The sequence below is a fragment of the Salvelinus sp. IW2-2015 genome, linkage group LG7 (genome assembly GCF_002910315.2).
Source record: "Salvelinus sp. IW2-2015 linkage group LG7, ASM291031v2, whole genome shotgun sequence".
Classification (NCBI taxonomy): Eukaryota; Metazoa; Chordata; class Actinopteri; order Salmoniformes; family Salmonidae; genus Salvelinus; species Salvelinus sp. IW2-2015.
In genome coordinates this window covers 16,808,227-16,831,026 of record NC_036847.1, presented here as the reverse complement: position 1 = coordinate 16,831,026, position 22,800 = coordinate 16,808,227, and the positions used below count along the sequence as shown (strand labels likewise).

General features: G+C 41.3%; 1 protein-coding gene across 10 annotated transcripts in view; it reads left to right on the top strand.

Moving 5' to 3' along the window:
* The window catches only part of kif1b (kinesin family member 1B), a 115,838-nt gene that overhangs the window by 56,937 nt on the left and 36,101 nt on the right, over positions 1 to 22,800 (top strand). For 5 of the 10 annotated variants that reach the window (XM_023991161.2, XM_023991160.2, XM_023991163.2 and 2 more), the window contains 8 exons: positions 2,659 to 2,734; positions 5,441 to 5,520; positions 6,073 to 6,179; positions 6,601 to 6,684; positions 6,922 to 7,114; positions 7,430 to 7,502; positions 21,147 to 21,249; positions 21,818 to 21,966. In XM_023991161.2, the coding sequence (XP_023846929.1) occupies positions 2,659 to 2,734; positions 5,441 to 5,520; positions 6,073 to 6,179; positions 6,601 to 6,684; positions 6,922 to 7,114; positions 7,430 to 7,502; positions 21,147 to 21,249; positions 21,818 to 21,966 (865 nt within the window). Of the gene's footprint in view, positions 1 to 2,658; positions 2,735 to 5,440; positions 5,521 to 6,072; positions 6,180 to 6,600; positions 6,685 to 6,921; positions 7,115 to 7,429; positions 7,503 to 9,893; positions 14,861 to 21,146; positions 21,250 to 21,534; positions 21,568 to 21,817; positions 21,967 to 22,800 lie in introns of those variants that run through there. The other 5 variants (XM_023991157.2, XM_023991159.2, XM_023991162.2 and 2 more) reach the window with 2 other exon arrangements.

Sequence of the window (22,800 nt, the reverse complement as noted above, 5' to 3'; positions counted from 1 at the left end):
TCTAGGGAAGAGTGTTTATAACACATCCCCCTCCCTCTCTCCTCTAGGGAAGGATGTGTTTATAACATCACCCTCCGCTCTCTCCTCTAGGAAGATGTGTTTATAACATCACCCTCCGCTCTCTCCTCTAGGGAAGATGTGTTTATAACATCACCCTCCGCTCTCTCCTCTAGGGAAGATGTGTTTATAACACATCACCCTCCGCTCTCCTCCTCTAGGGAAGATGTGTTTATAACATCACCCTCCGCTCTCTCCTCTCCCTAGGGAAGATGTGTTTATAACATCACCCTCCGCTCTCCCTCTAGGGAAATGTGTTTATACATCACCCTCCACTCTCTCCTCTAGGGAAGATGTGTTTATAACATCACCCTCACTCTCTCCTCTAGGGAAGTGTGTTTTATAACATCACCTCCGCACTCTCCTCTCCTCTAGGGAAGATGTGTTTATAACATCACCCTCCGCTCTCTCCTCTCCTCTAGGGAAGATATGTTTATAACATCACCCGCGTCTCTCCTCTAGGGAAGATGTGTTTATAAATCACTCTCCTCTAGGGAAGATGTGTTTATAACATCACTCTCCTCCTCTAGGGAAGATGTGTTTATAACACAACCCTCCGCTCTGTCCTTAGGGAAGATGTGTTTATAACATCAACATCCGCTTCTCCTCTAGGGAGATGTGTTTATAACAGCACCCTCCACTCTCTCCTCTAGGGAGTTGTGTTATAACATCACCTCACTCCTCCACTCTCTCCTCTCCTCTCAGGAAGATGTGTTATAACATCACCCTCCACTCTCTCCTCCTCTAGGGAAATGTTATAAACACATCACCCTCCACTCTCTCCTCTAGGGAAGATGGTGTTTATAACATCACCCTCCGCACTCTCCTCTAGGAAGATGTGTTTATAACATCACCTCCTCTCTCTCCTCTAGGAAGATGTGTTTATAACATCACCCTCCTCTCTCTCCTCTCCTCTAGGGAAGATGTGTTTATAACATCACCCTCTCACTCTCTCCTCTAGGAAGATGTGTTTATAACATCACCCGCCACTCTCTCCTCTAGGGAAGATGTGTTTATAACATCACCCTCCACTCTCTCCTCTAGGGAAGATGTGTTTATAACAGCACCCTCCACTCTCTCCTCTAGGGAAGGTGTGTTATAACATCACCGCTCCGCTCTCTCCTCTAGGGAAGATGTGTTTATAACATCACCTCCGCTCTCTCCTCTAGGGAAGATTGGTGTTTATAACATCACCCTCCGCTCTCTCCTCTCTCTAGGGAAGATGTGTTTATAACATCACCCTCCGCTCTCTCCTCTCCTCTAGGGAAATTGTTTATAACATCACCTGCGTCTCTCCTCTAGGAAATGTGTTTATACATCACCCTCCGCTCTCTCCTCTAGGGAAGATGTGTTTATAACATCACCCTCCGCACTCCTCTCCTCTAGGAAAGATGTGTTTATAACATCACCCTCCGCTCTCTCCTCTCCTCTAGGGAAGATGGTGTTTATAACATCACCCTCCTCTCTCCTCTCCTCTAGGGAAGATGTGTTTATAACATCACTCTCTCCTCTAGGAAGATGTGTTTATAACATCACCCTCCCACTCTCTCCTCTAGAGGAAGATGTTTATAACATCACCCTCCGCTCTCTCCTCTAGGGAAGATGTTTATAACATCACCCTCCGCTCTCTCCTCTAGGGAAGATGTGTTTATAACATCACCCTCCGCCTTCCTCTCCTCTAGGGATTGTGTTTATAACATCACCCTCCGCTCTCTCCTCTCCTTAGGGAAGATGTGTTTATAACATCACCCTCCGCTCTCTCCTCTCCTCTAGGGAAGATGTGTTTATAACATCACCCTCCGCTCTCTCCTCTAGGGAAGATGTGTTTATAACATCACCCTCCGCTCTCTCCTCTAGGGAAGATTGTTTTATAACATCACCCTGCCTCTCTCCTCTAGGGAAGATGTGTTTTATAACATCACCCTCTCTCTCTCCTCTCCTCTAGGGAAGATGTGTTATAACATCACCCTCTCTCCTCTCCTCTAGGGAAGATGTGTTTATAACATCACCCTCTCCGCTCTCTCCTCTAGGAAGATATGTTTATAACATCACCCTCACTCTCTCCTCTAGGGAAGATGTGTTTATAAACATCACCTCTCTCTCTCCTCTCCTCTAGGAAGATGTGTTTATAACATCTCTCTCCTCTCCTCTAGGGAAGAATGTGTTTATAACATCACCCTCCACTCTCTCCTCTAGGGAAGATGTGTTTATAACATCACCCTCTCTCTCCTCTAGGGAAGATGTGTTTATAACATCACCCCTCCACTCTCTCCTCTAGGGAAGATGTGTTTATAACATCACTCCTCCCTCTCCTCCTCTAGGGAAGATGTGTATACATCACCTCTCTCCCTCTCTCCTCTAGGGAAGATGTGTTTTATAACATCACCCTCCTCTCTCTCCTCTCTAGGGAAATGTGTTTATAACATCCTCTCTCCCTCTCTCTCCTCTCCTCTAGGGAAGATGATGTTTTATAACACACTCTCTCCTCTCTCTCCTCTCCTCTAGGGAAGATGTGTTTATAACATCACTCTCTCCTCTCTCTCCTCTCCTCTAGGGAAGATGTGTTTATAACATCACCCTCCTCTCTCTCCTCTCTTCTAGGGAAGCCCTGCTGGCTGAGATGGGCGTGGCTATCCGTGAGGATGGCGGCACTCTCGGGGTCTTCTCTCCTAAAAAGGTAAAAGGATATGTGCCATACCAGGGCATTACAAAAGCAGTAGGTTTTTTACTTGTTACACCAGCGTGAGCAGAGCGCAAGCCACTCCAGCTAGTGTTCTTGGTTTGAGCCGCGAGTCGAATTCTTAAAAATAGAACCAGAGCGCTGCTTATGCCCATGTTTCATTGAAATCAATGGGGGCGTCTCGCGCTCTGCAAAAGTTTCGTCTAGTGTAGCAGGCAGGGTCAATTCCAGTTATTTCAGGAAGTGTACTGAAATTCCAAATCTTTTCAATTACGAAAATGTTGAATTTAGTTTACTTTCTGAATTGACTGGAATTTTAATGGATTTGACCTCAACCCAGCAGCAGACCTGTTAGACATTTCAGGATAGAGATTCTATTTAACACACAGCGATACTGGCGTGTSCGAAATCTGTCTTGCCTACTACTTACTAAAACTACTTACTGTGTACTACTTACTGTGTACTACTCCATACTATTTAGAGCGTACTGTTTAGTAAAAATGAATGCAGCAAGCAACAAATATCAACATACTAGGCTCACCCATCCTGAGAATGCGTCATTTCAAGTGCAATTGCGTTGATTCCCGCTATTTGTTAATTTGGGTACAGTGCATCCCCTTGTCTCATTGTCAGCTGATTATCAGCTGTTGTCAAACACATGTGAGTGTAGAAAGACTGTTCTCTTCCTTAAAAGTATGCAGCCAATTCTACTAGATGAAAGGCCGAAATGAGTATAACATCCTGGCATTTAAAGCATACCTGAGTTTCGAAATTTAACATACTATAAAACTTTAAATTGTCCGCATACATAAAATGCCTAATATTTAGAACGCAAGTATGGGTGTTCAGTCACTGTCTCTAGTACTACATTACCGTTTTCCCATTGTTGCTCCTTTCCATTTGTGTGTCATTTCTTTCCGGAGCCATCCCTCAGCTCTCACTTGCTATTCCATACATTCCTTTATTTTCATTATTTTTTTCCCCAATCCCTTCTTATCTACTTCCTCCATATGGTAATGTTTAGATGGGCCCTGAAAGGCCCAAGTCCTTGTTTGACGAGGACTTTGATTGTTTTTCAACTAAACAGGTTTGTGCAATCAAATCTACATATTGATTTCTACCGCTCCCCCGCTAGATAATCCAAATGATAGCCCCTGACACACCCCATAGAGAGTGACCCAGGTTTAGCATTTGTAGAGCTTAGTAGTTAATCAAAATGGCTGTGGCCTTGTATCCTCCTCTGCAAGATCACACATGTACTGCTATTGTATTGTAGCATTATTTGAAGAGAAGTATTATTTATTGAGCGACACCACGGTGATGTATTTGTATAATAACCTTAAACCGCTTTCTAGAATAGTTCTCTCTGTGGCCATAGTATTTGCTAGTAGAGTTTACTAGCAGCTGTCATACCGTATCAGCGGTCTGTTTACAAGGTTGTAGAACATTCAGGTAGAAATGTATTGTATAGAACAGTTATGATTGTCTGTCATGAGTCCTGTAGAATAGGGAATGGTCGGCTCTGTTCGTTCCATTTCACTGAAAGAATCCACCCATGATAGATGCTCATACAGCCACAGCCTTAACATGAGAAGGTCCATTCAGTCTGTTAGCTCTTTGCATGGGGAAGCCTTCTGTGCCTGACAGACATGTTGAAGTAAGTCACAGCCCTATCCACGTCATCTCTGTGAAGAGGACTAAATTGTCAGTCGTCCAGGCCTCACTCAATCCGTCAGCTCCGCAGACCGATTGACGCTATAGAGACAGACTGGGTTTATTGAGTAGTGGTTGAAGAATCTGTCTGTACACCTCTGCACTCCCCCTCCCCTTCTCCCTCCTACCACCCATCTCCCCCGCACAGGCAGGCAGCTTTCACAAGTCAGGAATGAAAAGAACAACAAGTGCTCTCATCAGTGAGTCACGATTGAGAGGGAGATTAGATTAGTCATCTGCCACATCGGCTGTAACGAACGCGACTGTCCATTAAAGCAAATTTATTTGATATCAGAAAATCCCCTCTTATGACTTTGAAGCTCGCTCTTCTCCTAGGACTTTAAAACCCTCCTTCACTGCTAGGAGTTATGTTTTCCTTCATTTCACTAATTTCTTTCCTCCGTCCACTTTCTCTCATTTTCACCTGCTGCCTCTCCATTGGTTAGCTTTTCGTAGAGAGGCCTTGTGAGGCCTTGTATGCTGACTTGCTTGCTAATGGGGTATTTTCCCCCAAGAAGGTTGGTGGCTCAGTGATGCTTACTGTAGCATTGATGTGTTTCTAGTGGTGTCTATCAGACAAAGGTTCAAATAGTAGTCATTTTCTTTCAAAAGCAAGCTCAATAACTACGCTTGATTGAGCTTGCCTGGCGCAATGTACTAGGCCTAAAAGTGAAAATTCCTCACATCCAGCACTCCAGGCAGCCACAATCAAACGCATCAAAATTATTTGAAAGAAAAAACTTTTGAGCCCAGGTCTGGTGTATATCGTGAAACTAGACTTTAGAACTCGTGAGTATGTTATTGACATTACCTTTTTCATTACACTTTCATAAAAGGCTATTAATGAATTAATTTGTATCAATCATGCAGATGTGAACTTAATATACCTATGAAATGTGATTTCCTGAATTTTTCTGTATTTCACATGTATTACTGGTGCAAGTACTGTATGTGAACAGTGTCTTACTCATCAACTCTCCGTCTCACTAGACCCCTCACCTGGTCAACCTGAACGAGGACCCATTGATGTCAGAATGTCTGCTGTATTACATCAAAGACGGAATCACAAGGTAACTCAGCGGAACACAGTAGGGAGAAGTTGCCCCGTAGACACTGATCTTGGGTCACTTTTGCATTTTCCCCATCAATGGTTAAGGTAAGGATTTGGGAGGGGAAGCTGATCCTAGGATAAACTTCACCCCGGAGCCAGAAGAGCACTGAAGCTTCACAGTGGAATGCTGTGTAGAAGCCACTGCAAAGCATTTAGTTCTCTCACATCTAACTTTTCCAGTTTTTTTTCTCCTGTATTTGGCCTGAAAGGTGGCATGTCATCTGCCTTTGATCACCGGCGTATTTGATTGTCTCGAGTCAAATCGCTTACCTCTGGCTATCCTTTCCCACACAGTAGTCTTCCTATAAAGTATTAAGTTACCTCAGTACCTGAGGTGACAATAATGGGTAAGAGGAGCCTAGATGAAACGACATGAAGCACCTCAGAGGAGGTAAAACCCTGTTATAAGCAAACATTTTAAGCCATAGCTTTGGGTTGTCACTTGCTAGTTAAAATGGTCGCCTGCTCTGACACTCATTCACAAAATGTCCTCCCTCACTTGTGCCGGCAGGGTGGGCCAGGCGGACACTGAGAGACGGCAGGACATTGTTCTGAGCGGAGCCCACATCAAAGAGGAGCACTGCATCTTCCGCAGCGAAAGGAACGCCAATGGAGACGGTGAGAGAAACCATGTGGGGCTTTGTCACTGTWAATCAGTGAAGTGTCGTGCTGCCAAGTGTCTGCATGGGCTCAAATGTGGCTGCATGAGGAGGTTTAGAAAATGTTTGTGGCCAGAAGACGGACATTACACCTCAGTTTCAGTAAATTATTCTGGCAAATGATACTTCTGCATGTTTACAAATGGTTGTCTGCTAAAATAAATAAACACCCTGGATCACTGAAGCACCTTGTAAAGAAGATGCCGCCATTTCCTCACCAGGCCCAACCAATGCCACTGTCAATATACTGTACCTATGATTTGTACKTCATTTGTGTTGTATTTGGGCAGAGTCAGGCATTCATATTAGAAGCATTATTCAGATTTGTTGGTATAGAGATTAATACTGTTCGCTGTATTGATGTGTTTTTTTGTCTCCAGTGGTTGTCCTGATGGTGCCTTGTGAGGGATCGGAGACCTATGTCAACGGCAAGCGAGTTGGAGCGTCAGTGCAGCTTCGTTCAGGTGTGTATTCCCCACAGCTGTTTTATTTCATGAAGCGTTTTCAGGAATGTTCTCTCTTCATTTGCAAGTAAAGTGAAGGCTCTTCACATTGACATCTTCTCCACTGATGGAAATAGACTAGGGAAGGTGTTGACGTGAATTGCTATTCAATGACAGGAATTCCTGAATCTCTTACTAATTGGCTTTTGAGCTCAATGCCTGTTTTGTTTCGACCTTGCYCACTCCCTCTTGTCACAGGAAACCGTATCATCATGGGGAAGAACCACGTGTTTCGGTTCAACCATCCGGAGCAGGCGAGGGCAGAGAAGGAGGAGAAGGAGAAGGAGACCCCAACAGCAGAGACCCCAGTAGAGCCAGTGGACTGGACCTTTGCCCAGAGAGAGCTGCTGGAGAAGCAGGGCATCGACATGAAGCAAGAGATGGAGAAAAGGTATGTACAGGACCGAATACAGTCATGTTGATCTCATGGACTGTCAGTCCTGGCATACTTAGCTTAGTCTACGACTTTGACTGATTACGTTTCCCTAACTAGCCCCATCCCTTATATTTGTACCAAACCACGTGGCAGAACTGCCGTTGAGCTGAAACGCAGACACAGGATTGTGTCTTTAGAGGGGGGACTTTGAGAGGTGGATAGCTTCCACTCACTGAGAGTTTGAGGCCAATACTTTGTTCAATGGCGAAGCATGTTTTTGAATAATTGTGTATACAATAGGATTTAATTTGTGTTTTTCATTCATTCTAGATTGACTGAGATGGAGATCTTGTACAAAAAAGAGAAAGAGGAGGCGGACCAACTTCTGGAACAGCAGAGACTGGTAAGCCTTGAAACTTTTAGCAAATTAACTTCTCTATAACCTGTAGCTTAATTCTGTTTTTTTTGTGGGGGGGGGCACAAAATACCTGATAGTTTTGTTTTTGTGTTGAGATTAAATGTGCTGCAGGATACAAAGTTAAAGCATGGTTTTCCTATAATAACTTTGCGGATAGTTCATTTTGATAGCTAGTTTTGTCATTAGACATTATTTTCCCCGCTTGCTCTGTTGAAGTCTGACTAGCACTAATTTCTCACTGTGCTGACACCTTTTGAGACACTTCTATTGTGTGTGTGTGTGTGTGTGTGTGTGAGTGAAGGAGAGAAGCACTTACTTTTACTTAGCATGTCTGTTCCTCTTGCATGGGAGTGTGAATCCACTATCTGGTCTGAGATAGGGAAGAGCAAAGCCTTTGCCCCTTGACTCCTGATTTCGACCAACTTGCTGAAACAATTTGATTCAGAGAGAATTATATTGCAAAGCATTTTTCCCTGTTCCAAATCCTTATTTTCACTCTTGTGTCTTCTAGGTTTGAACTGAACCTTACAAAACAGAATTTTTGTCAATTAATTATTGGCTTTGTATTTTTATTTTTTATTATGACCTCAATTGAATTTAATTAATCAAGTACCAACTCATTGGCTCAATAAAATTACAGTACAATTGCCAGTGATCTAGCTTTGATAACGCTTTACTGCTTTTGCATGGTTCATGTTTTGTAGCATGTTTTCTTCACTTCCTTTTCCAGGCTAAGTTGCAGAGATATACAGTTAAACTGGTCAACGATGTGGCTACTGTGGAATGTCTTGGTTTAGACTTCTATTCTAMTTTTTTGCTGTTTTGTGTTGAGTTTCTATGCTCTTCAATGCAGTTGCTGATATGTACAATGCATTGTGATAACCAAGAATCCTGCTGTAGTACTTTTTGAAGGCTAGCGACAATGTGGTTTCTCATTGACTTCTTTTGTCACTTCCTTATGCTAGCCTCACCTGTGCCCTTTGTAAAGCACACTGAGGATATAACTCAACTGAATTATCAGTGCTCGGGTTTTAATCAACAAATCACTAAAAATACTTTAATTCTCTGGTGGTTTGATGAGCATAACTACAAACGTATGATATTCAGACTCTTACTGCATACACGTATTTGTGCACCTATTTCCAACCAATGTCTCTAGTCGCAGATACAGTCATCAACTTCCTGTTCTCTCTGGTTGTGATCTGTAATGTACTTTGTCTACCAAAATGAGAAACTGCATTTTCTTCCAACTAACGTCTTCCGTGAAGTGGATGCATTAACACTTAACCTCACTTTTCTGTCTGTCCTCTCTACTGGCTTTCCAATAAAACTGCAAGACTACTTTTGTCCTCTCAACCACTGCTAACACTAGAGCAAACTCTAAAACCAACTCTAAATCTTCTTTCACGTGGACTTCGAATGGGGAAAGGCTACCAAAATGTGTCTGCCTTTTTTGCATGCCTTTGTAGCATGTTTGGGATCCCGCTTTCAAGTGCACATATCGTCAATTATGAAGAGGAAATAGTACACAACAAATCAGATCAACACCTGTCCCCCTTTTTCTGTTAATATTCTGTATCTAATCATGATAGTCATGCTTTACGTTTACTTTTAATATCAATATGCAACATTGGGAATGATATTGGCCTACCTGATCGTACATTTTCTAAGTACAATTTTGTAGATACATTTTAAAATATTTCCCCATTTCAAAATATGAGAGCGCTCTGCAGTGGTTACTCCTGATGGTAACATCTGCAAAAGAGTGTTCTTCCAGCACTAGAACATGCATAGGAAAGTTACATCCAAGAAATAAGCAAAGCATTCTATATAAATCCATATATTTTTACACTAAAGAGCACAATTTTATAGGATTCTTCTGAGTTCACTCATTAGCCTGAGGCCAGAACCAATGCGCAAACCAAGGTCTTAGATCTATAAAAAGAAAGTCAATGGAAGCCACTGTCAGTGTTAGGTTTTTGTTTAAACTGGTTTGTCCCTGAATTTGATGAATGATTTCTTCCTAGACTTATTTTTCTGGGCATGGAAAGTGCATGTCCTCCTCAATTTGTCATACATCTTGTTTAATTATGATGTATGCGAAAGTTTGAGGGTGTTTTTAATCTGACCAAAAAGTATATTGTTTTACACTGAAAATGGTTAGAAAAACGTATGCAGATGTAGAAAATGAGTAATTATATACATTTTAATCCTACCCAAGAACACCCCGTGGCAATAGAAGTTCCCATGTTGCATATTCATACTTGTATCCTTTCCTTTTTTTAAAAGCCATCCTTCCTCTTTTTGATTTCCCATTTTAATTTCTTCATTTTGTTGGGAACCTCTTTGGTTTGTTTCCTGTTTTGTTTTTTCAAGGATGGCGACTCTGATAGTGGCGATGACTCAGATAAGAGGTCTTGTGAGGAAAGCTGGAGACTGATCACCTCCCTGAGGGAAAAGCTGCCTCCTAGCAAGCTGCAGTCCATAGTCAGAAAGTGTGGCTTGCCCAGCAGTGGGAAGCGTCGGGAGCCTGTGAAAATGTACCAGGTTCCCCAGCACCGACGCATCACCAAGGACGCCAAGTGGGTCACCATCTCGGACCTGAAGATCCAGGCAGTGAAGGAGATCTGCTACGAGGTGGCCCTCAACGACTTCCGCCACACACGCCAGGAGATAGAGGCCCTGGCCATCGTCAAGATGAAGGAGCTGTGCGCCGCCTACGGCAAGAAGGACCCCAACGAGCGGGACTCGTGGCGGGCAGTGGCCAGGGACGTGTGGGACACGGTCGGGGTAGGCGACGAACGCATCGAGGATGTTCTCACCAACGGTAATGGGGGAAGAGGCGGAGGGGGAGCAGGTGGGGTGGCTGACCCCATGGATGACCTCAAGGTGCACATTGACAAGCTGGAGGACATTCTGCATGAGGTGAAGAAGCAGAACAACATGAAGGATGTGGAAATCCGTGCCCTCAGGAACAAGATGGTCAAGATGGAGAAAGTCCTGCCACTCATCACCCCAGAGGGTCAGACTTCCAGCCCGCCTACCACCAGCCCCCCTGCTAGCGCCCCCAGAACCCCTAGTCCTCGTGAGGGCCGACCCCTGGTGCAGGCCGAAGGGGAGGAGGGCGAACTGCAAACTGCGGGTGACGACTCCACCCTCCGCCGGGGCCATATGCGCTGGATGCGGCAGGAGCAGGTGCGCCTGAAGAGTCTCCAGCAGCAGGAGATCACCAAGCAGCTTCGCCGGCAGAGCGGCCCCCACCGCTTCATCCCGCCGGAGGACCGCAAGCTCCGCTTCCCGTTCCGAAGCAATCCCACGCACCGCAACTCCTGGAGTCCCGGCACCCACATCATCATCACCGACGAGCGGGTCATTGAGCTGAAGGTGCCAAAAGAGGCCTTTGAAGAGGAGGGGGGGGGTCAGGTGCAGGCTGAGGAGGGGGGAGAGCCCGGAGAGAGAATGGTGACTCCTGTTATTCAAGCCACCTACCCCCAACAGCCGAGCCCCTCCCCGCAGCCACGCAGATGTAAAGACCTGGAGCAGGGCCAAGGCCAAAGCCAGGGCCAGAGACAAAGCCATAGAAACCACCAGCAGCAACAGCATCAGCAGTCCCATGAACGAAGCCGCAGCAACTCCTTCAACCACCGCCGAAATTCTGGTTCCATGGACCGCCGATCCTCCGGCTCCATGGAGTCCTTGCAGTACTCTGATAAGGGCAGGAAGCAGCAGCAGGCCTTCTATCAACCCCGGCACCACTACCAAAACCAACAGGCCCAACCACACCACCAACAGCCCTGCCACTACAACAGCATGTCCTATGGCGCCAACACCAACTTCACTAGTTACCAGAAATATCCCCAAACTGACCAAGCCAACCATCAAAGCAATTTTCAGGCACCACCTCGAATGCGCAGGCAAATGTCTGCCCCTAATCTGAAGGATCTGAAGGCTAGCCGAGAGACGGCAGTGTGAGATGGGGCTAGTGGGGCTAATTCTAATTCTGTACTTTAGTAGACAAACGCATTACAGATCACAACACCTCAGAATAATTGTCCACAGTGAGACAAACAGCTAGAACTGTGACTCTTTTTGCACTTGAACAGTGTGTTGGTTGATCCAAATTTCAATGGTATGTGTATAATGAAAGCACAATTGACCATTTCAATTGCATAATCTAACTATGCCCTTCCTCCTGTATCTGTTGTGCTGCACTGGTTGCTATTTCAACATATGCAAATGAGGAGAGCTGTTGTAAGGAATCAAAGCCAACACAAGATAATGGGACTTTTTGTGTCATCCTTTTTAAATAATGATAAATCATCATACATTTTTTTATTTGTTCAGACAAATGATTTTCATGGTTGATCATCTGCATTTTACACTGTTTGCAGTTTTAGTTTTGGTTTATAATGAATGTTATTTTAGCTATTATAAAGATTAACCCTTGGCTAGGGCAAACAGGGTTGTTTCTAAATCCTTAGTTCAAGCCCTTTACCTTGACGTCTACAAAGTGCCCAACATGTACAGTCAAACAATATTTACTCTCTTCCTTACGAAACCCAACTCCAGGAAAAATAACATGAAATATTCTCACCCTTTTATTTAATTTGATACACTAACCYGATCTGCCAAGTGTACATTTACAATGCTTGTTATATCATTTCGGGACAGTAAGTGTTCTATCATAATTTACCATGTCACATTTGAATGGTTTTTACATTGACCTGTTGTTATTATCGATATGGAAGTTAGCAGCTAATTAAGCTACACATCAAAGTGACTGTGTAATACAATATAATCTGTATGTAAATTAGATTATGCATTCATTGTGAATTAATTTACTGTGCACCACCAACACTTGACTGCCTTTTGAAAATGAAGACTGATAGAATGGAATCAAAGAAGTGCCTTAATGATTCACTAACACGTCATTAACATTGCTCTGCATTTACAATCTGGTATCAAAGACATTCATTGGCTCTGTCTCCCTATAAKTTTTTGATTCAGTTTTAACACTTGCCTACAGAAAGCATACTAAAGGAATACCTTAAATTGCCCTATACTTGTAACCACTAGTGCTGAAAATTTACCAAATTAACGAGATTGGGGAGACAATGCCTTATTATTCCTTTTGGCCACCATGAGTAGAACAATGTAAGCCTCTTGTCTTCATAGTTAGTGTAAATGAAAGGAAACAGGTATTTTTATTTAAGATATGCGACTGCCACCGTACATTGTATTTACAAAACTCAATTGCACTTCCTTAAGTCATGAAGAAGTTGTACTCTAAATCGTATTACAAAAAAGTGAGATAATATGGACAGAGATCTGTCTTAAGCACCGGGTTTTTTTTGTACTCTATTGTTTGAGATGTAGATGTTGATTTAATGATATCTAGCGGAACATCATTCTGTTAAGACCAACTGCCGCACATTGAGTTTAAAAGGGTCTTGCTTTTCCCACAGGGATGTGTTCTATGTACAGTACTATAACTGGCTGTGTCCCAAATGGCACTCTATTTCCTCCTTAGTGCACTACTTTTGATCATAGGAGTCTGGTCAAAAGAAGTGCACTATGTAGGGAATAGGGTGCCATTCGGGAAAGAGCCTGTGGATTCTGGGTAATGTTTTAGATTACCATTTATTTATCTCTGGTTCAGTGACTCAGACCCACAAAATGCAGCTTCTTAGGGAGAGGATGTCCAACCAAGGGTTACCATGGTTTCAAAAGAATCACCCTCAAAAACTTGGGAGTAACACAACGAATGAAAGTCTTTGCATATTGCATATTTCAGGAGAAGCATCCATGTCCAATTGGATTTGACTCGAACATGTGATTTCATAAATTGTGGGTTAGTAAGTTTGTAAATCTCACTTTCTACTTAATGTGCAGTACATTTTGCTGTTGTAAATACATGACACATTGAATGCCATTTCCATCTGTAAAGAATGAAATATGTACACATCTTCTTCGGTTTCCCACACATTCATTCTTAAGGATTAGTTTAGCGATAAGAACACCGCCCTGAAACAACAATTTATCTGATACATGCATTTATCTCTATCAATTACACTGTGTAAACGCTGTTGACAGACTTCAAATGAGATAATTATTTCCTCATGAGTTTGCCACTGATGCTGTTAGTCGACTCTTCTCTTCTGAGTGAGTTAAGTATTCTTATCTCCTATACCTTAATATCTTACTTCGCTGCCTATGCCTGAAGAGAACCTTGTGATTTCCAAATGCAATGGCCAACGCCGATCTCTAAAATGACTTTCTTTAAAGAAAACGTTTAATTCAGGATGCTTAGAGATTTGTGATGTGCATTGGCCTATCTGAGCTACAGTATGTTATTGATAACTGAAGATAACAGAATAATCTAAAGTTCTCAAACTATTTACTCTACCTTTGTGTGTAACGCAAACCAAATGGCAAAAATCTATAGGACATTTTCTTTAACCGTTTGCTTTCTTTCCATTTAAAAAGTGCTCTTGCTTCATGACTATTTTTGCATGCCTTCAAGTCAATGCTCCAATAAATAATGTTATTTAACGCATGCATCCGGTGCTGACAGCTTCTCAAAATATTGCCTGGAGAGCTGGAAGAGTAGTCAATGAAATGGACAATGTACAGCTATATTGTTCGTTTGAAATATATGTCATGTTAGTGTCTGGTCAGTGTTGTTAGTCTATCTGAATATGATATGAAGTGCCTCATGGCTGTGTATCAAGTTGTTGCCTCGTAAAAGGCTAGTACTTTGTGCAAAAAATATTGGAACTTCATTGTTCACAGGTTTTATCAAGGATATAATGCATATGTTTGTGTTGCTGGAGATCTATTTTCGAAGTATGACTGAAATAAAATGTTACAAATGCAGTTAAAGATGCAGGCCGTTGCTTGGTGTTCAACTTGTTTACTTAAATTAATCTTACTGGTTTTCCCCAAAAAATCWAAAATTTCTCAAAGGCCAAGCAGCCTCGTGTGAATTGATATTGAACATTTGGCTGTACATTAAATAAGATCTGAGGGAGGGATCTCACGATACTCGTATCAGCATACTATTAAGTATCATGGCATGAAATGGATTGAAATTGCTGAGGAAAACAGTTCTACTGTTGGAAACAAACAACCTGAGGTTGTCATCCACACACTAGCTAGGTTTCCATCCAATTAGCGACAGATTCTCAGGTGAATATTCTAAAATCAGTATAAAGAAAATATGCAATGTTTTTCCACCAAACGGACTTGTTGCAGAAACAAATCAGTGCGTGATTWAAGTAGTGCCCACAAAATGTACTTTTTCGCTTAAATGTACATGTGCCGATTAAAAATCTAAAATTCAATGTGTTTCCATCGCATTTTCAACTGATCGTTTTGTTGCAAACTATTGAGTTAAATAGCAAATGTGCCTACTCTGATTTMGGGAAGTGCGCTACAGTTCGCAGTGTGGGTAGGCTGTGCGGCCAGGTATGCTAGTCGACATGACGAGATTATTATGGATACGAGCGAGAATATTTTTATTTGTCAACGATAGACAAGCATCCATAATCATTTCACCAGAATAAGACCCTCCATTTATTGGAAAGCTGCACCAAGATTACCCTGCACTTTCACCACCCTGTGCAGTTCATAATTGATTTAATCTGTAGCATAATAAACTGCATGGTTTCCCGATTCGTAGTGGGAGGACCAAACACCATATCATCGCGTGACACCAAGTTTAGATATGAGGGTTGTTATATCAATATTTGCGCATAAAGGCGTTTCCACCGCCATTTCTCACATATTACATTTTACCGACACAAAAAGATCCCACCATGTCGAACGAACGAACACATGATCTGGCGGCATTTATAAAATTGTTCCCGAAACTTCCAGTTTCCATAACAGCTGTTGTGATTTTATTTTGTTCGGTATGACTTTACTCGCATAAAAACTGTTGATTGAAACGTGGTTACTGTTARATAAAGCACATTCTATATGACCATATACTACTGTATGTTCCGTCTTTTTTGTGTTATCGAGTATCAGAAAAACATTTAGCTTAATTAATCTAATAACCTCGATAGTTCATAAATGAATGTCCACAACAGTTATCAATTTCTTGAATTAAATGGTTAATTGACCCAGAACTCACACAGGCAACTGTTTAGACGTAGTTTACGCCAAATAAATCAACAACCGGTATCTTAACTCACTAATTTGACGCACTGTAAGAGTAGAGTAGTCATGATTTATGCAGACACAGTTCAGGCTCCAGTACTTGATTTGATGAAGGCTGATTGCATTWTTTTTTTTTTTAACTGGTTTATGTTTAGAATTCGAATTACATAGCATGATACATCACACAAAGGACTACACATTGTCTTCATAGATTAGAATATTATTTGTTAGCCATGCTCTGCTATTACCACAAAATAGTGCTTTTTGGTTTGTTTTTACAAAATACACCAAGTACMTGCAGTTTGAAATAATGATATTCAAAAAAGTTTTTCCCAAAGAAAGTTCATTCTTTCTGTTAGACCTGAGGATAGTAATTGTTGCTTCAAACTTTAAGAAATGTACRTTTAAACACCTTTAACTTGTGGTTTTCCAGATGTTAATGGAAGTGAGAAATTTAGGTTTTTCACTTTAATCATTTCTATGTGATGATATACTTTGAACATACCATCACCACATTTCCATCTTAACATACTGAACACCTTGACAGAGTGTATATAAGAAGCTATTATGAATTAGATTTAAAAAGTCCGATTTTTCATATGAAATCCAAGCATATCATACCTGCAATATAAGATTGAAGGGGATATAGTACATGCAAATAAGAGTAGTTTCCTGTTAAAAGTTGTAGAAATACTTATTACCAATTATATTTTAAAATATCTTAATTGGAGAGACATTTTTTGGTCTTTGTATTGGTGGACTCAACATAGATAAAGAGAGTCTTTGAGACCCAAATGGCACCCTATTCCCTGTATAGTAGGGCTAGGATGATACATTTTTTGGGGAGGTAGTTCAGATTTAATATTGCAGATAGAATGTGGCTTCCATCAATGTAATTGTCTGCATCATTTCCAATCCCCCATATATAATTTTTGGTAAATATATACAGTACCAGTCAAAAGTTTGGAAACACCTAATCATTCAAGGGTTTTTCTTTATTTTCACCATTTTCTACATTGTAGAATAATAGAGAAACATCAAATCTATGAAATGACCATATGGAATCATGTATTAACCAAAAAAGTGTTAAACAAATGAAAATATATTTGAGATTCTTCAAAGTAGCCAACCTTTGCCTTAATGACAGCTTTGCACACTAGGTATTCTCTCAACCAGGCTCACCTGGAATGCTTCTCCAAAAGTCTTGAAGGAGTTCCTGAATATGCTGAGCAATTGTTGGCTGCTTTTCCTTCACTCTGCGGTCCAACTCATCCATAACCACCTCTATTGGGTTGAGGTTGGGTGTTTGTGGAGGCCAGGTCATCTGATCCAGCACTCCATCACTCCCCTTCTTGGTAAAATAGCCCTTACAATGGCCAGAGGTGTTTTGGGTCATTGTCCTCTTGAAAAACAGATGATAGTCCCACTACGTGCAAACCAGATGGAATGGCATATCGCTGCAGAACGCTGTGGTAGCCATGCTGGTTAAGTGTGTCTTGAATTCTAAATAAATCAGTGTCACCAGCAAAGCACCATCACACCTCCTCCTCCATGCTTCACGGTGGGAACCACACATGCGGAGAGCATCCGTTCACCTACTCTGTGTCTCACAAAGACATGAAGGTTGGAACCAAAAATCTCAAGTTTGGACTCATCAGACCAAAGGAAGTATTTCTATCGGTTACTTGAACTCTGTGAAGCATTTATTTGGGCTGACATTTCAGAGGCTCGTAACTCAAATGAACTTATCCTCTGCAGCAGAGGTAACTCTGGGTCTTCCTTTCCTGTGGCGGTCCTCATGAGAGCCAGTTTCATCGTAGTGCTTGATGGTTTTTGCGACTGCACATGAAGAAACTTTAAAGGTTCTTGACATTTTCCAGATTGACTGACCTTCATGTCTTAAAGTAATGATGGACTGTCATTTCTCTTTGCTTATTTGAGCTGTTCTTGCCATAATATGGACTTGGTCTTTTACCAAATAGGGCTATCTTCTGTATACCCTCCCTACCTTCACAACACAACTAATTGGCTCACATGCATAAAGACGGAAAGAAATTCCACAAATTAACTTAACTAGGCACACCTGTTAATTGAAATTCATTCCAGGTGTCTACCTCATGAAGCTGGTTGAGAGAATGCAAAGAGTGTGCAAAGCTGTCATCAAGGCAAAGGATGGTTACTTTGAAGAATCTCAAATGCATAAAATATATTTGGATTTGTTTAACACTTTTTTTGGTTACTACATGATTCCATGTGTTATTTCATAGTTTTGATGTCTTCTATTATTCTACAATGTAGAAAATAGTAAAAAAWTTAATTGAACCCTTGAATGAGTAGGTGTGTCCAAACATTTGACTGGTAGTGTGTGTGTYCACACATACTACCGTTCAAAAGTTTGGGGTCACTTAGAAATGTCTGTGTTTTTGTAGGGAAAAACATTTTTTTTTGTCCATAAAAAMAACATCAAATTGAACAGAAATACAGTGTAGACATTGTTAATGTTGTAAATGACTATTTTAGCTGGAAATGGCAGATTTTTWGTGGATTATCTACATAGGTGTACAGAGGCCCATTATCAGCAACCATCACTCCTGTGTTCCAATGGCACGTTGTGTTAGCTAATCCAAGTTTTTATAATTTTAAAAGGCTAATTGATCGTTAGAAAACCCTTTTTGCAATTATGTTAACACAGCTGGAAACTGTTGTCTTGATTAAAGAAGCAATAAAACTGGCCTTTAGACTAGTTGAGTATCGGGAGCATCAGCAATTGTGGGTTCGATTACAGGCTCAATATGGCAAGAAACTTCCCGGAGTCGCCTCTTCACTGTTGACGTTGAGACTGGTGTTTTGCGGGTACTATTTAATGAAGCTGCCAGTTAAGGACTTGTGAGGCGTCTGTTTCTCAAACTAGACACTCTAATGTACTTGTACTCTTGCTCAGTTGTGCACCGGGGCCTCCCACTCCTCTTTCTATTCTGGTTAGAGCCACTTTGCGCTGTTCTGTGAAGGGAGTAGTACACAGCGTTGTACCAGATCTTCAATTTCTTGGCAATTTCCCGCATGGAATAGCCTTCATTTCTCAGAACAAGAATGGACTGACGAGTTTCAGAAGAAACTTATTTTTTTCTGGATATTTTATATTTTAAGCCATTTTTCCCGCCAAAGAGAGGAGTCACAAAAAGCACAAATAGAGATAAAATGTATCACTAACCTTTGATCTTCATCAGATGACACTCATAGGACTTCATGTTACACAATACATGTATGTTTTGTTCGGTAAAGTTCATATTTATATCCAAAAATCTTATTTTACATTGGCGTGTTAGATTCAGTAATTCCAAAACATGCAGTGATATTGCAGAGAGCCATATGAATTCACAGAAATACTCATAAATGTTGATGAAAATACAGCTATTATACATGAAACTTTAGATACACTTCTCCTTAATGCAACCGCTGTGTCAGATTTCTAAAAAACTTTACGGGAAAAGCATAATCTGAGAACAGCGCTCAGATTCCAAACCAGCCAGAGAAATCTCCGCCATGTTGGGTAGTCAACATTATTCATAAATAGCATTAGAAATATTCACTTACCTTTGATCTTCATCAGAATGCACTCCCAGGAATCGCAGTTCCACAATAAATGCTTGTTTTGTTCGATAATGTCCATCATTTATGTCCAATAGCTTCTTTTCTTAGGGCGTTTGGTAAACAATCCAAAAGCGCGATCTGGTCCATTCGGACGAAACGTTCAAAAAGTTATATTACAGGTCGAAGAAACTTGTCAAACTAAGTATAGAATCAATCTTTAGGATGTTTTTATCATAAAAGTTCAATAATGTTCCAACCGGAGAATTCCATTGTCTGTAGAAATGCACTGGAACGAGAGCAACCTCTCAAGTGAAAGCGAGTGACTGAGAACGAGGCTGTAGGCAGACCCCTTAGTAAAACAGGGGCAGCCTGAAACCACGTTCTAAAGACCGTTGACATATAGCGGAAGCCTTAGGAAGTGAAAAATAACCCATATCCCACTGTGTATTCGATAGGGGTGAGTTCAAAAACTACAAACCTCAGATTTCCCACTTCCTGTTTGGATTTTTTTCTCAGGTTTTTGCCTGCCATWTGAGTTCTGTTATACTCACAGACATCATTCAAACAGTTTTAGAAACTTKAGAGTGTTTTCTATCCAATACTACTAATAATATGCATATATTAGCATCTGGGACTGAGTAGGAGGCAGTTCWCTCTGGGCACGCTATTCATCCAAAAGTGAAAATGCTGCCCCCTATCCCAAACAAGTTAATGATCAATTAGCCTTTTAAAATGATAAACTTGGATTAGCTAACACAATGTGCCATTGGAACACAGGAGTGATGGTTGCTGATAATGGGCCTCTGTACGCCTATGTAGATAATCCATTAAAAATCAGCCGTTTCCAGTCATTTACAACATGAACAATGTCTATACTGTTTTTCTGATCAATTTCATGTTTTTTCGATGGACAAAAAATGTGCTTTCTTTCAAAAACAAGGACATTTCTAAGTGACCCCAAACTTTTGAATGGTTATATATATATATATCTTCCTAGTATCAAGGAAACAAAACATTTAACTCTGCCTTAATGTTGAAAACATTTACATTTACATTTTTTTTGACATTTGCATTATTTTTCCAAGCCGTAGCACACAATATTGTACGTAGAGCAGGTTTTTAAAGGACCAAAGAGTTTGTTCTTCATGTTTTCATTACTTTCATTACAGTATAACATCCAACATTGAGTCTGTTTCTGCCTATTGGTGGGTAGTGCAGAGGTTGTGTGTGTGATATGAAAGGCGACATTGTTCCCCAGAAGACACTGAACAAAAAGCATGATGTCATCGGGACAACTCTGTCTCCTGCATGAACGACACCCCTCATTGGATGACATTAGACTCCGTTTCATCCAACCTCTCCAATCTACCAACCTTTTAGATAATTTAATGAATCAGTTTGATAAGTGCAAAATTAATGTTCTTTTCATTGTCACTTTGTGTTAGCATTACAGTTGCTAGGTTAGACAGTGAAATGGTTATGACGCTGAAATGTATCTCATGAAAAACGACGGTGGTGTGTGACTCCCAAGCTTACCCCTCTCATCCCTTTTCCCCATTAGCCTGGTTCACATGAAGGGCTAAACCAAGCAGAGTAGGACCGAGCTGGCCTGGTTACATATCAACCATAGTTGCTGGAAAATATAATGCGAAAAGGAAACATCTGAGCCAGCATAGTTTGTTTGGTCCTGTAGTGTGAATCAGGCAACCATCTATCTTGATCCCCGCAGGATATGCTAGCTCTGTCATGATTGTGGTGGTGTTGTTAATGATGGTGGTGGTGGTGGTTTGGCCCTCCTGTCCTCCCGTCCTGTCTGTCCATTGGCTGACGGGCGGTGTCCGTTCTCTCCTCTCTGCCCTCTGCCGTGCTGTGCAGGTCTATGAGAGCAAGTTGCAGGAACTTCAGAAACAGGTGGAGACCTGTTCACTGGCTGTGGAGACGCCCGACGAAGAGGAAGATGAAGARGAGGAAGAGGAGGGTMCGTTCTTCTTTCAATCATGAGCAACAAGGAATAGAATTTCACTGCTGTTCATGAACCAGGGACCATATTCATCAAGCATCTCAGAGTACGAGTGCTAATCTATGAAGAGGTCTCTCCTGTCCATGTGATCTTGTTCATTAGAACTCTGATATGCTTTATGAATACAGGCCCAAAAAGCCATTTCAATTAGTTAAATTGAACTTTTTTAATGTGGTCCTGTACTGCACCTGTGTGTGTTCTTTTCATGAGCAAAATGTGTGTTGTCATGTTGACTGCCCATAGAAATCACCCACTCATCAGAAAAGATTGATCAAGGTAACTGAACTCCAAGTAAAAGTCTTATGACTAATGATGAAACATTCCGGTTTTTCTAACCAGCACAACCACATACATTTACTAGTGTCCAAAACAACCCGCCAACATCCCAACATTGAACCCATGAACAATACTTAACGTGTGTATGTAAAGTTGCGTGTGTCTGTGTGTGTGCGTGGCTCTGCGTGTGCGTCTTGTGTGGATTTGAATATATTTGCCACTCTTTAACAATGTCCCCTATCCCCTGCAGTGCCCTGGACACAGCATGAGTTTGAGCTAGCGCAGTGGGCCTTCAGAAAATGGCGGTACCATCAGTTCACCTCGCTCCGCGACCAGCTGTGGGGCAATGCGGTCTACCTGAAGGAGGCCAACGCCATCAGTGTCGAATTAAAGAAGAAGGTAACTATTGTCACAGTATACACTCCAATTCAGTTTAAAACCCAATTTAACCTGTCTAGGACACACGTTCCACTAGCGGAACTCCTCGACAACATTCCGCTGAAAAGGCAGCGCGGGGAATTCAAAAATATATTTTTTAAATATGTAACTTTCACACATTAACACATTAACACAGTCCAATACAGCAAATGAAAGATAAACCTCTTGTTAATCTACACATCGTGTCCGATTTAAAAAAATTAAATTAAAAAAAATTAAGTTAAAATAACATATGATTATGTTAGATCACCGCCAAGTCCAAAAAACACAGCCATTTTCCCTGCCAAAGATAGGAGTCACAAAAAGCTCCACACAAAATAGAGATAAAATGAATCACTAACCTTTGATGATCTTCATCAGATGACACTCATAGGACATCAGGTTACACAATACATGTATGTTTTGTTCAATAATGTGCATATTTATATCCAAAAATCTCAGTTTACATTGGCGCCATGTTCAGAAATACCTCCAAAATATCCGGAGAAATTGCAGAGCCACATCAAATAACAGAAATACTTATCATAAACTTTGATGAAAGATACATGTTTTACATATAATTAAAGATACACTTGTTCTTAATGCAACCGCTGTGTCAGATTTCAAAACAACTTTACGGAAAACGCAAACCATGCAATAATCTGAGACGGCGCTCAGATAGAAACAAAATTTCTCCGCCATGTTGGAGTCAACAGAAATACGAAATTACATTATAAATATTCCCTTACCTTTGATGCTCATCAGAATGCACTCCCAGGAATCCTAGTTCCACAATAAATTGTTGTTTTGTTCGAT